General features: G+C 39.5%; 1 protein-coding gene across 2 annotated transcripts; it reads right to left on the bottom strand.

The window, feature by feature from the left end:
• Nucleotides 1-1,019: 1,019 nt before the first annotated feature.
• LOC139640646 (fibroblast growth factor 1-like) lies at nt 1,020-7,136 on the bottom strand. Of its 2 annotated transcripts, none has more exons than XM_071514825.1 (4): nt 7,013-7,136; nt 4,855-5,130; nt 4,011-4,114; nt 1,020-3,286 (listed from the first exon to the last, which is right to left on the bottom strand). In XM_071514825.1, exons 2-4 carry the CDS (start codon nt 5,024-5,026, stop codon nt 3,101-3,103), a joined length of 462 nt encoding a protein of 153 aa, XP_071370926.1. In that variant the 5' UTR covers nt 5,027-5,130; nt 7,013-7,136; the 3' UTR covers nt 1,020-3,100. The 2 variants fall into 2 exon arrangements, with proteins under 2 accessions (XP_071370926.1, XP_071370925.1); XM_071514824.1 differs by having other exon boundaries at nt 4,855-5,080; nt 7,013-7,128.
• Nucleotides 7,137-14,819: the final 7,683 nt, after the last annotated feature.

The raw sequence follows: 14,819 nt of genomic DNA, 5'->3' as shown, positions 1-14,819 counted from the left end.
GTGAGTGGAGGTCTTTCTCTGCTTTGCGCTGGTATTATCTGTAACAACGTTATGGTAACAATTACAGTGTGCTGGTGGAGAGCAGGCAGGTCTCCACTGACACCAATGCTGCTGAAGGGTTTTGCTGCAAAATGAAGCATCTACATTACCTTTTGAAAATTATAGTGACAGTACAAACTGAAAACAAAATGTGGTACTTTTAAAAATTATATTACATAAGTCCTTGATTGACAAAATGACATTTTAGACATACCGAATGATTAAGTTCAGCCAATGATTTCTGTTTTTTAAATTAACTTATTAACAGATATTTTTGGTTGTTTGGCAGCTTCTTTATTTCTCCTATATATGCTATGTGTACTGTGCATACTGTGATGTAACCCATAGCAATAGACCCACAGCCAACTCCACTGCTAAAAACACATGCAACTAAGAGCAGTTTGTGGTAGTGGTTTCTACCGGTTAGCCACTTAATTCATGATTTATTTTTCTAGGACCGGGAAAAGCTTGAACTTCTAATAATGATAAATGAAGACAAAACTAGAGGAGTTCTTCTGAATCCCTTAGTGCTATCCTGAGGGAAACTGCTACTGAACTAAAGGCAATGCTGCCATCTTGTGGTCATACTGTGGTCATATGGGTGAACACCCATAAGAGTGCAGTTTATTCACACACACACACACAAACCCCACAAATGCTGCTGAAATATTCAGTGGTTTGATGTGTATGAATGGGTCGAATGGATTCAGAATTGATATATACAAGGGGATGTGTCCAGTTAAACCCTTTTATATGTTTATATGATGTTTTATATGACGTTTATATATTTATCTTTTCATGTATAGCTGCTTTCAAATCCCTAATAAACACAATAAAAAAACAACAACAAATTACAGTTAATCGTTTATTATTTATTCTATACAATTCTTTGCAGAATGTTGAATACTGTCAAGAAAACACATGTTCCTTTAAAAATATATATTTGCTGTCTTCCATGGACTCTTATTTATAATGTCTCTTAAATTTTTTAGGAAGAACAATAATCATGTAATAATCACAGTGAATGAACAATACACTTTATTAATAGATAATATTCTACATTTTGTCCCATACATTTACACATTTTATACAATATGTATTACTTTGTCAAAAGGTGATCACATTACCTTTTTGTTCCTTTCCTGTATATATGTATAAATACTGTATATGTATAAATAACTATCTCCACAATCATAGCATAACATTGTGGCAATCAATAAAAGTTAAAATTCAATTATCAATAAAACTTTATCAATAAATATTCACAATAACAAATCTAAACTACAATGATGTTACAGTAATATTTGTTTCAGCATAAAATGGAATAAGTTTAGAAAGAGTCCGTTAGGTTGTGCTGCCATTTTGCAAAGAAAGAGAAAGAGAAATATCATTTGAAGACTTAAGATATGTGACTATGTGGTCTAGAGCAGATCAATCAATATGTGTTCTCTCTTTCTCTCCCAATCCCAAAAATCTAATAATTAAGACTTGAACCTGTGATGTCACCAAGATGGGAAATTTGCAGTGGTATTCCTCTTTTCCAGACAATAATAACTGCATTGATTAATGAAACAAAGTAAATCCCTCTGCCTTGGAGAGAAGTTAAGGTGTCAGCTGACCTGGGCACCTGCATGTATACATATATATCAATATAGTATATATCAATATTATATATCACAGTTTAGACAAGGGTGCTGTTTCCAAAAAGGTCATTTCATTAATTTCACTGATTTAAGAGTGAAACAAAGACGATCCTAGCACTTAGGGATACTTTCGGGACACTTTGAAAGTCTGAGTCTTTTTCTCCACTAGACACTTCTCATATTGTGGGGAAAAACCTCAACATTTGTTTCTTTAAAACAGTGGTTCTCAACCTGGGGGTCGGGACCCCCCAGGGGCATGCAAGATCATTTTGTGGGGTCGCGAGATGATTTATAGGATAAGAAAGCATATTTCTACAATAAAAATGTATTATCATGTCTATTTTTCTCTAATTTTTGCTTTTTTTCTTGTGAAATACTGAATAGTTTTCAGGCTCTCAGCCTCCTCTGATAATGAATCATATGAAACAACCTGAAAAGGGAAAATCATTCTTTGGTTGAACTCTGCACACTGGTGACGGCGGGTCGCGGGTGGACACCGCTTCGTTTTACGGGGTCACAAGCCGACAAGGTTGAGAATCGCTGCCTTAAAATGACCTGTTAGGCTTGCTAACATTCCTCACTGAACACAAGGGGTTACAGCAACAGGCACAAATTAAAAGCAGTGAATAGCGAGACTGTCCTTCATGCACAAGGCCTGGATTCAAGCCCACGTGTCGGCAAGCATCCGCCCTGCTGAGGAGTCCTTGAGCAAGAAACTGAATCCCTACCAGCTCCAGACCCTGACCTCTGACCTCACTTTGCATGGTGAAAAGAGAATTTATTCTATGGACATCAGCAGAGTATTACATTATTACGATCCCTCCCTATGCTGTAGCGCTCGGACAAAGTCAGAACTTTGAAAGACGTTGTTTGCTTGAGCTTCAATTCAACGCCAGATGGTTGGCATTTTTACTTTTATTGCCATTCCGGTTATTTCCTTTGTGCCAGACGAGATCAATTTTAAAACTATTTCTAAGTAACAATGGCCCATTGCTGTCTCCCAGTGCTATTTCATACCACCGGTCAAAGACTGACATGCATTGGCACGGCACACATTTCCTGTCTTGAGTGAGAGTGTGTGAGTGTGTTTACAGTATTCTGGATACTAGCTCATATTCCTGTCAAGATCATAAGCAGTTTTTATGCATGTGGATATCCTGATGACAGATATCCCTGAATACATAAATAAGCAGAATATTCTGAATATTACCATGAAAATAGAGCTTGAACTGATCATAAAACAGGATAAGATGTTTATATGACTTTGGATTGCAGCCAACATCGGCATATCCGATCTTTTAGATTGGACTTTCTCATATCAAGCTTACATCAACTTTAAATGGAATACTTAGGTGTCCAACATTACATTGCACTATTAATATGCATGTAAAGCACTTGCTTCCTGGTGTCCTGTTGCTCTACAGGTTGCTTACAGGTCTTGGCAGAAAATAGACGGCCTTCTGACCCTGGTGGGTCTTTGGTCCTGCTTTGGGTTTGCCGTTCCTCGTCAGCCCGATGTACCAGCTGTACTTCTGAGAGCGATATGAGTTGTAGTGGTTTTCCTCATACTTCTCCAGGAAGTAACACTCATCATTCAGTGCTTGCTGAGAGAAGAAAAGGAAAGAAAAGAAAAGAAGAACGTTTGTTTTAAGCCAAATCGAATTCAGTCATGTTCTTGTAAATTCATTTGAAAATGTTAACAACAGGGTGTGAGGATATATACACACAGCAACAGTACATATTGTAATGTTAATAGGAATAAGAATCTAGGACATGACAAATCTGTAATTCTTTAATGGCTGACGTTGCTCATCTCTTGATTTATTTGCCCCGATGACAGACTATTACTCATAATGATTTATAGGTTATTAGGAAAAACTTTAGCTCAAAAAAAGAAAAACCTTTGTTCATCGGATACACAGTAATTTTCCACTGTTGCACAGTTTTGTGGAAAATAACGTTGGTACCTTGGTAAAATAACCTTAGGAATGGATAAGTTATTGAGTGTTATGTGTTTTCAGAATGCAGCTTTGATAAAAAATGCTTTCATGAACTACTAGGTAATAGAAAAGAGTCTCTCATTTCAGCATGATATATAAAAAAATGCTTTGAAATTGAAATTCAGTCCATGGTGCAAAGTGATAGATCATTCCATCCCCAATAATGTTAGTATTTGGAAGGCAAATATTTTAAAATAGCCAATAAATTCAGAGTTTTACTTTCATGGCAGCAACAATTTCATCATAGTAAGTGTCATTTTTTCTTCTTTTTTTTCAAATGGGCAGATATCCCAACTCTTCAAACACACACTGTAATGTGAAAACTCACTGAGCCGTAGAGGCGTCCATCTTTGTCCATGGCCAGGTACCTGCCTGTCTGCTCTCCCTTGATGACCAGCACTCCTGCACTCACAGCTTTCAGCCGCAGGACGTCTGCAACACAAACACATGGAGCTGTTCAACTGACGCCAAGCTGCATGATGTTTTTAATTACCTACCAGGGATGTAGTGGAAGCTACACTCACCTAAACTCAGTGTAACCATTGTTTTTACTTGTGCAATAGAGTTAAGGCACATTTTCAATGTCAACACAAGTCAATACAAGCCTTATCATCTAAACATATTATACACAGGGGGAGTTATTAGGATTACAAACTCTTACTAGGATTACAAACAGCTGGGGTTAACAGCCTTGCTCAAGGAGACTTTAACAGTTTGTTGAAGTAATCATTGAATTCCCCCACAGATTTCAGCCAGCAGCTTTCACAAGTCCACTTCTCAACCACTTTCCCCCAAGGTCAGATAACTTCTCACTAACTTAAGCATACCTGTTATCTGTTGTTAATCATCATTTATTTTAACAAAAATGAAGACTTTTAATCATCAGTAAAGGTAAAAAGTCAATTTAATGTTGGGAAAGTCAAAATTACAGTATCTGTTAAGGATAAATTGCAGCTTTTGCTTAGCTTCATATTCATCTTTTGCACAGTGTTATCGTACAAAACAATTGTTCTGTCTTGTATTTTTTATCTACTATCTCTCATGTCTTAGCATTTTTATAATCAGCACTCAGCAAATAAACACATAATAAAGTGAGTCTGATTCTGAAATACAACAGCTTATCCCTCCTCATAGAAAAAACCCCAATAAAAAAGATAGTCTTGTTTCCTCACCATAGGGGTCGTTGTCCTGCCTGCCGCCGCTCACTGTCCCGTCCGGTGCGATCCTCAGGTGATGTCCTCCGTTCTGGCAGTAGAGCCTGGTGAGGGACTGGCGCTCCTGGCGGGACAGGTCCAGAGACGCCGCCAGGCCGGGGGACAGCAGGGTGACGTCTCCCTCAGACATCCTGTACGGAGCGTGAGGCTGCGGCGAGCCGTTTCCAGAGCGATGCCCCTGTGGCTGCAACAACAACCAGAGGGAGATCTCACCGTGTTCAGTGTTAATGTCACCTGGTGTGTGTTTGAGAAACCAGAGAAAACAGGAAGGGGAGGATAACACCGCCTTCGTGATTTGATTACGGGAAAAGCTCCCTCCCTCCCTCCCTCCCTCTCTTCGTTTCTGTCCCTCTGTCTTTCTCTCTCTCTCTCTGTCTCTGTCTCTCCCTTTCTCTCTCTCTCTCAGCCTTTTAAGGCACTCTGTTTGGCGCTTGAATTGATGCAGCCAGCCGGGGGAATCAGATCTGGTTGGAGGCCAAGCAGAACCGCCACATGACCGAACTTGTTCCCTCACAGAGCATCCCTTAGATTCTTTTCTCGTAAAATGTTTTCCAGATGGGAGTGATGTCATTTTCACCTGAAATCAAAGCTAGGCCAGACAACCAAATAAACAACATGTGGACGTGCAGACGGACAGAGCAAATTAGCTGTAATGGTTTTACTCCCTCTTGGAAATACTGCAAGTTCTGGTGCAAGACCAGCAACAGCCTAAAGTGTAACATGAAACAATTTAACACATGACATGTAACATTACAATCCACATCGTTATCTAGACTGAAGTGGGAAATTGGCAATTGCTTCTCCTTAAAAGACATGAAAAAAGTGAAAAATAAGAGCCATCCTCCTTACAATATTTAAGGCACAGCTGCTTTACCCTTCATATAGAAGGCTTACATGCTCTAACCAGGGTGTAAGGCATTGTCTAGATTGCAGAAAGAGTTAGACATACACTATATGACACTGTACATCATACTTGTCAATCAAAAACAAAGTCTGTCATTCAAACAAACCTCCTGTGGCCAAGCACTTGAAATCTTTCCGCTCTAGGAATCCAACACTAGTATCCAGCCAGCTCTCTCTGCCTGTCTGCTTCAACCTTGGACTGTCTGCTTCCCCTAAACGCTCATCCAAGAAAAATCAAGTCCATTTTACAGCCAGGATGTCAGTGTAATCTCTAATATCCTGGAGGGAGAGATCCCAGCGTGATAGTACCTGTCATGAAAGCCTGTCCTGTCAGTGGGAAGGGAGCAGTGGAGCAGCCAGCGGTGGCATAGTACAGACTGGTGGTACAACTCTGCTCTGTGTTATCATTAGCGTCTACAGTATAGCTGCTATAGAGCCAGCTGAGCCAGGCTGGCCCACATCTGGAATGTCTTGGAAAAACATCAGAAACAGAAGGAGGAAGAGGGGAAAGAGGGGAAAGAAGAGAGAGAGAGAAAGAGCAAAGTAAAGCCACAGGAGGAATGCGAGGCCTACCCACACACAGCCTGTTTTTCCTACTAACAGGACCAGGAGCAGATTGTTGTATTACTGGATATGAAGCGGTATGTGCCAGACGGGTCCGCAGGGACCTTCGGACAGACCTGCTACTGCGAATGACGTCCAACGTCCGACAGAGCGTGGGAGTAGAGATTGGATCTGCACTATGTGTGTGTGTGTGTGTGTGTGTGTGTGTGCGTGTATGTGTTTGGAGGGAGTATTTGGAGGCGAGGGAGTACTTGGATTAAAGTTCTGCAGGCAGTGAAATGGGGGTAAATGTTGACTGTTGATTCCTGGATGCGTCATGAAATGTCATGAGGTTGATATGAATGTGGAAAAAAAAAACGTGTTAGTGGAAGTTTGTTTAGCTACCCTCCCTCCCCCTTCACACACACACACACACACACACACACACACACACACACACACACACTCCATCAATAGGCATGTTCAGTTTGGCAAAAACCAGACCACCTAACTAATACTCTCAAAAGAAAATAGGCACAGAAACTGCTGTTTTTTTTTACTGGTTTGTTTGTTAGTTAGGATTTTCATCTGTCATTAGAGGATCAGTGAAGGGCGGCTAAATCACTGAATAACCAATCAGATTCCCCCAACCGCAGTCACAGTCACCTACCTGTGAAAAGGTCATGTGTCCCAGATGAGCCAGCATGTCCTCCTCTTTTTCCTCTCTCTGAACGGGGCTTTGGGTGAAACTGGCTCAAACTTCCTCCTCTTTAACGGCGGCTCGTCTGTCCCTGCGGCGCTCTTTAGGGACTGAGTGTGTACGTCTCTATTTGTACTCCGTCACTCCCGTCCCCCTTCTATCAGCGTCAGAGGATCCATTTCAACAGGCCAACGTCAGAGCTAAATTTACCACACCAGAGGAGAGAGAGAGCGAGAGAGAGAGAGAGAGAGAGAGAGAGAGAGAGAGAGAGTGAGAGAGAGACTGAGACAGGGTGACGCAAGTGTACAGGCCATGGGATCCAGCCGGAGCCTGGAAATGAGCAGTGCTGCCCGTCTGACTGAGCGCTGATACATTCCTATAGGGGTGTCCTCCTCCTGCATGGAGACACTGGTGAGCAACACAATATAAACATTTATAAAACACACAAAGAGGATGATTTCAACTCCCAGAATAACTCCGCTTCATAATGCCAATAATATACCCACACTCAGCCTCGGACAACCAAGCCAGGTTTCTATTAGGATGCTTGGAAGGATATGTTGTGTCACATTACAGGATTTGTATTAGTAATTCAGCTCAATTCAGTAAACTTTGTTAATTCATGCAGGGCATCTTTCATGGAAGAAACATTAAAAAAGACTACATAAAAAAACAGCAATTTGACAATAAAGAACTTATCCTCCATGCAGTAAATGTCATAAATTCAGGGGGAAATGTGAGTTGAATAAAGTCAAGTCAAGTTTATTCATATAGCACAATTTGTACACAGGGCAACTCAAAGTGCTTTACATGATTAAAAGAGAGAGATAAAAACAGAGATGGATAAGATAAAAGTAAATAAGTAAAAGGAAGAAAATTAAAAACAAGAAAAGAGTTTCTGAACACTGAAAGTTAGAGTAAGGGCAACATTATAAAATCAGCAAGAGTGTTACAGTATAAAAATCTAAGTTCTGTCGATACAAGTAAATACACACATAAACCGCGCGCACATATTTACATATATTTGGAGTTAAAGTGCTAAGAGTTTAATTATAGGCGATGGAGAACATAAAAGTTTTAAGCCTAGTTTTAAAAGTGGTTACAGTTGGAGCATTTCTAAGATCATTTGGAAGTCTGTTCCAGTTGTATGCGGCATAGTAAGTGAATGCTGCCTCACCATGTTTTGTTCTGACTCTTGGAACGGTTAATAGTCCAGACCCAGCTGACCTAAGTGTTCTGGAGGACTCATGGGGTGCAAGCAGGTCGGAAATGTATGCTGGTCCTAGGCCATTTAGTGATTTGTAGGCAAGCAGTAATATTTTAAAGTCAATTCTTTGCTTAATTGGGAGCCAGTGCATAAACATGAAACACTCAGACAGCAAGGTTGAATCACATTTTAAATAAAGAAACTGATTGCTGTCACTTTGCCACTCTGGAGATACAACTTTGTGAATGGAATCTGAACAAGAGTGAGCAACGTTGAGACAGATTCTGGATAAATTATGCCTTTAAAATAAAGATGTTGGCCTGGCACATCGTCACTCACATCCACACAACTCCTAACAAAGTGACAGCAAAGGAGTAGCAGTGTTACAATAAAGGACAAATGTATTACTGAGTGACATGAATCAGAATCACTTTAACTACTACAGTAAATGTCTAGGAATTTGGTGAGGTGATACTGGTGCACAGACATACTGACAGTAATAATTTCATAATACAAGCTGAATCACGCGGGACAAGGTTGATGAAGCACAGACATGTACACCATGACGACTTTCTGACTAAGTGGGAGTGCTGGTTGTAGTATTTTAGGACTTTTTTGGCGGGGTAACATGCTTCAAAATGGTGGTGATGTTATATGTTAGTTAGAAAACAGCTTGCATGGCTTTGAAACATGAGGAATGCAGCACTCTCAGCTTCTATTTTTGAACTGCCAGGCAAGCCATGAGGGTATGGAGGTAGGTGTTACACACACACACACACACACACACACACACATTGTGGTATACACACACACATACACACACTCACTCTCCCTTTCTCACACTCACACACCACAATAAACAGAAGAAGTGTGCAGGCTGAGTGAATTATTCACAGTAGTTGGCCTGTCTCTGCCTCCTTCTAATGGATCTTTTAGGCTCTTCCCTTCAAACTGTGGCCCCTCTATTATTCATCTTCTACATCTGCATTTTAAATCACTCAGCTATTCTAAATCTTTTAAGCGCAAGACATAGGAGTGAAGAGAGTGTGCCATAAGAAAATACTGACTTCACTGCAGAAAACTAAAGAAAGAAACAGAAAGTGAAAGTGAGAGAGAATAAACAAGAGAGAGGGAAAGAGAGAGGGAGAAAGACAAAGAGAACGCCGTAACACATTTATGATTGGAGACAGAGATATTTAAAAAATTGTAAATGCTCTAGTTGCTTGACACACACACACACACACACACACACACACACACACTAGTTAAGACCCTGACCTACTTCTCTCTCACCTATACAGCTCCTACACTTTTGAACGTCTCAGATTTTTTGGAAATAGCTGCAATACTTCCATCAGCCAGGAGATGGGGGAATAGGTCAACTATCAAAGCAAGAACGGATGTGAATTTCAAAGTACTGTGATCATCTTCCTTATATAACAGCACAATACCACACCACACCAAGCACATAGATATGTATCTCTTTCATTTAAATCAAGAAAGGTGGATTTCCTCACAATTCAAATATTGAAACCCTTTAGGAATGATTACATTGTCCTTTCCAACCAATTTATAAACAATTGGGAAGAAAGGTCTGCCATCAGAAAATAAGCTGCCACTTCAATCTACATTTTGCATTGGGTGAATTAAAAGTGAATTGACCCCACTAGTGATAAAAAGTGAAATTGTCTTTTGTTTATCACTTCCATTTGAACCCTATGTGTGGAAGACCTGTCGTCCTTTTGCCATGTTGCATCATCCATTTGTATCCATATAGTGTGAAACTCTTTAAGTTGCTGGTATGTCTCTGCACCAATGTCAGCAGGACAAATCCAATGTTTATGGCACAGCTTGATTTCTCATAATGATAAAAAAGCTTTCTTGTAGAGTGCTATCTACTGTCCACTGTGTAGCTATTGTATGTCCTGCACTGCCCCCTTGCACTAAATACACTATGAGCTCCTGTTTTCAGTGTTAATATACAGTATTTAACAAATCTCAAAATAAGAACGATGACAACGACATCTCCTAAAGTCACTTCAAACCACAGTGGAGGATGATGGTGGGTTAGCATACACAGATTGCTACAAAATAGAAAATACACAAAAATAACAACCATGCCACAATGCATATTACATCAAATCTCTTTACCCCCTTTGTTCGATTATTCAAAGTCACAGTAGATGCCTTATGTAACTTTGCAGTGCGTCTTTCTAGAATATGAATACCAAGATAAAAACCAAGTCATGCAGTTTTCATATCCCAACCTTCTTATTTTATTATCTGGTTTGCAAGTATCAATCAGAAGGACAGAAATAGGCTCTCTGGCATTGTCAGCACATGCTCCAAAATCATTGGATTACCTCAGAGAAGTCTCAGAGAGCTTTTTATAAATGAGAGGCCCAGGCAAAGTCACTCATACAACACAATGAATTAAACCTCCAACCTCCACATCAAGCAGGAGCTTTATGGTATCCAGTGCAGGGCAAGTCGAGGAAAAACCACCTTTGTACCAGAAGCAATAACATTTTAAAATAAGAATCATGTGTTTCCCATAACTGAATAACTGTAAACTAATATAATTTCAGCTACATGCATTTCACTGCTGACCTGCCTGCACTCTGCACTTTAATACCAAAAACATCTGACAACCTGTCTTGTCCTATCTCTTTTGTCACGTGATATGTGTATTTTATGTCTTGTTTTGATTGTTTATGTCTTAAATTATGTCCTTTAAATTGCCCCATGTGGGACAAATAAAACTGTATTGCATTATATTGAACTGAGTTGCACTGAACCTGGTTCAAACCAACCTTTAAAGATGGCCTGTTTTCCTGCTGTCAGACCAGCCATAAAAAGGAGTCTCTCTTGCAAATTCAAATGTTTGCTTGGGTTGTCCCCAAGTAACAACGCTGGACACACAGGTACGTCAGACCTCAACAGAATCATGTGGATTCTAAAACTGGATAATTGTAAACTGTTATAATTTATAGAATTATATTATTATATTATTATTTTATTATAATATGCATTTGACTGCTGACCTGCCTGCACTCTGCACTTTAATAGCAAAAATATACAAATGGCTAACTGTTAACCTGAAAACCTGTCCTGCCCCTTTTGTCATGTGATATGTGCATTTTATGGCTTGTTTTGATTGTTTAAATCTTAAATTACGTCCTTTGAATTGCCCCATGTGGGATGAATAACATTATATTGAACTCAATTACATTGAACCAGGTTCAACTGGGTTTCCTGCTATAGACCAGCCATAAAAAGGAGTCTATCCTGCAAACGAAAATGTTTACTTGTGTTGTCCCAAAAAGTAATAATGCTGGACACACAGGTACATGTCAAAACTCAACAGTTCAGATATGATTTCAGCTTTATTATTCTCGAACTGAGCTATAACAGGAATATACAAGAATGCCCTGTGTCATTATGGCAGTTGTCAGTATGTCTCAAGTCAAGACAAACTCCAGTACATTTATTATAGTCATAGTGGAGTAATAAAGTGATTTGATTCTGGTTATATTTGGCAAAAAAACAAGCTTTTCTGATTCTGATGGAAAAACCGATCCTACCTATCATCTCCCCTGCTCTTTGACACCCTCCCATTTAACAACTATGAGTAAAACAAGAGATTTTATTTCCATTGCGCATCATTGTGCTCGGAAAGTCAATCTCTAAGGGCATTACAGCGCAAAGGAGTCGTAATTTTTAACAACCCAAGTAGACTCTGCCCATGCTGCAGGGCAGACAGACAAGCTAAGACTTCCCATGGGGGAACAACACCTCTTGAGTTGAGTTTAATCTACGTGTTTTTCACAAGTCAAGTACAAGGACAGAAGCAGAGAGGGAAGGAAGGGGGAGAGGAGGAGAGGGAGGAATGAAATAGTGGATATGAGCAAAGGAGGAGCAATAGATAGAAGATGGGAGGAAAGAGTGAGGAGGAGAAAAGAGAGATCTGACTGGCACCATTTGTCTACCTTAAATTTAAAGAATAGATGAAGTACACTACGTTAACATACTGTGTCGCAAATACCCAAACATAGTTTTAACTGTCATGATCTGATTGTTTTGGTTCATATTTATGAAGAGGAATGGAAATATGCATATATACTGATTTATTTATTTATTTTTCTTTGCTGTTGAGTGGATAATTAAAGTCAAAGTAAAATGTATTACCATTACCAGTACTTTATCACTTCTAATAGAGCACTACTGCAACTGCTATTAGTCTAGTCTAGTCTAGTCTAGTCTAGTCTAGTCTTGTTTATTTATACAGCCCTTTATCATATACCATCATACATGTCATATACCACACTATACAGTATATATACATACTGCATAGCCTATATATATACATCATATACATCCTATACTAGGTCATACACATACTTCTGATACATTGTTTACTACATCATACATATACTATACATCATATTCTATGTCATGTACTAGATCTACTAAACTAATACTACAGTAACATTCAGCACAGTAGGTCCAGTATATGTAGGGCACTGGGACACGGCCATATAGAATGAATGGGGCAGTGACTGAATGGATACACTGTAGTGCTCCAGGCTGAGAATGAAAAGTTGATGCAAAGAATGGGATGAGAGAAAAGAGCATGAGAATCAAAAGCCTCGACGCCCGGAAGCACAAGTACATTTACCTTTTTAATAATGTGAAGGGGCATTCTCTTTTTCTTAACCCCTCTCCCCCGGGAGGTCAAAGGTCAGGGTCGGCGACAGAACAGCACCACTGGAAGGGATTCGACGTGTCTCTCTCAGGACGGTTTCAGGCCTGTGACAAAATATTCTATTATGAGACATTCGCTCTCACCACTAGGCCACCCTGCCGGCTGCGTAATTGCTGTTAGGCTCCCATTGTGTTGAAACACTTTGGCCCCTCTACTGGCTTTGTTTATGTTTTGATTCGCTGGATTGCAGACGTTTTCTTCAACTGAAAATGATTGTGTGAGTTCATGATCGTATGTGACAGCTACACGTGAGTTTTACATGTACTTTGAGGTTGTAAAAGGTTTGTTTTTGTTGGTGATTTTTGTGAGATTGAGGTAAAGCAGACCTGTATTTTGAGCTAAGATGGCATGTGAAAAAAGGAAAAAGCTTATGTTCCATAAATATTGTATGTCACACTCTTCAAGAATGTCAAGCAAAGAGCAACATGCGTGTTTTGTTTTATACAATTCATTTTGTCTGTATGCATGTGGATGTGACATTTAATACATTTTGGAGTTCATACTAAAGAATACATTACATGTTTATGTCAGAGAAACACCTCTAGATATCCTGTAATTTGTGGCCACAGGTTGAAAAGTAAGCAGCTGTTAGACCGTCTGCTCTGCTGTTACAAAGTAAAGCGCACATGTAAATAAAGCTTGAAAGAGTTCATTTCTAAACATATATACTGATTTGAAAATCGGTATACTTCCCTCCATATCTCTACAATATAGAGGTGCAGTTTATAAAAGTACTGTTAAGTATCTCAAAAGTCATCATTTTGTCAACCAAGGACTTGAGTTACATACTTAAAACTTCTAGTTCCCCCCCCCCCCCTCTTTTCCATCTCCTCCTTCCATTAACATCCATTAATGCCACTACTGAAGTTTAATGTTCAAGAAACAAAGAATTGTCTATAAATATTTTCTGGTATCAGGCTAACTGTATAATCCTGGCTCTTGAACTAAGCCCCCCATCTGCTAACACAACATGGCTACCCATGCACATCACAGAACACGCAGCAAGTGATGAGAAGAATTAAACTTATGATTTCCTGTAAATGACGTTCTCTGTATCACAGTGGCAGATGGAGAAATGAGCGTGCGACCGAACACTGTGCTCCGCTGTGACAGAGGAAGTGACACATGTAAATCTTTCACACAAGAACCACAAACGCACACTGTGTTTGTGCCAGTTATGATAATTAGAGTCAGTGATATGCATGCAAAATAACCAAAATAAAGGTGTTAACATCTTACTGATAAGGCAGCAGTGGCGCAAAACACTCACATACACATATAGAAATGGTAATGCATGCACACACACAAACATGCACACACACACACACACACACACACACGACATGTAGCTTGTTTTGTTTATTTGAGCATCTAAAATTTGGGCATACCGTATTCATATATTATCTTCTTGGAGATTTTGACTTGTAGCAGAAGGAAAACAAATTCTTTAATATTCAAAATTCACATGTGTAGATGTGTTGATGTGTAGATGTGTGTATTTACAAACATTACAAATGCAAAAAAATGTTTAACAGCCTTGCAACTACATGTAAAACTCTAAAACTTTTCTAAATAAAAAGTCAGACAAAACATTTCAGAGTCAAAAAAAATCTTCCCATCCAATAAATCACTAAATGCTAAGCTAAATAAATAAATAAAGGTTTAACAAACTGTGTGTTGGGGCAGCAGTGTTTCAGCAGAGGGCGCCAGAGTGCAGCCTAATCCCAGACTGGGGCTTTAATCCCGGCTGGGCAGACAGAAATTCCCCGCTCTGGATGAAATGACATCAGCTCTCCTCTCACCAA

This window comes from Centroberyx affinis, unplaced genomic scaffold, assembly GCF_046629955.1.
Source record: "Centroberyx affinis isolate AG114_WGS23_722 - 3 ecotype Tasmania unplaced genomic scaffold, CSIRO-AGI_Caff_v1 ptg010099l_1, whole genome shotgun sequence".
Classification (NCBI taxonomy): domain Eukaryota; kingdom Metazoa; phylum Chordata; class Actinopteri; order Beryciformes; family Berycidae; genus Centroberyx; species Centroberyx affinis.
Note: the sequence above shows the minus strand (reverse complement) of the source record. Positions and strands in the feature narration are given on the sequence as shown.

Coding starts and splice junctions, on each gene's coding strand:
- LOC139640646 (XM_071514824.1), bottom strand. CDS start 7,048: ATGCTGGCTCATCTGGGACACATGACCTTTTCACAG. Junction 5,081..7,012: donor GACACATGACCTTTTCACAG/GTAGGTGACTGT, acceptor TTGTTGTTGCAG/CCACAGGGGCATCGCTCTGG. Junction 4,115..4,854: donor GCAGGACAACGACCCCTATG/GTGAGGAAACAA, acceptor TTTGTGTTGCAG/ACGTCCTGCGGCTGAAAGCT.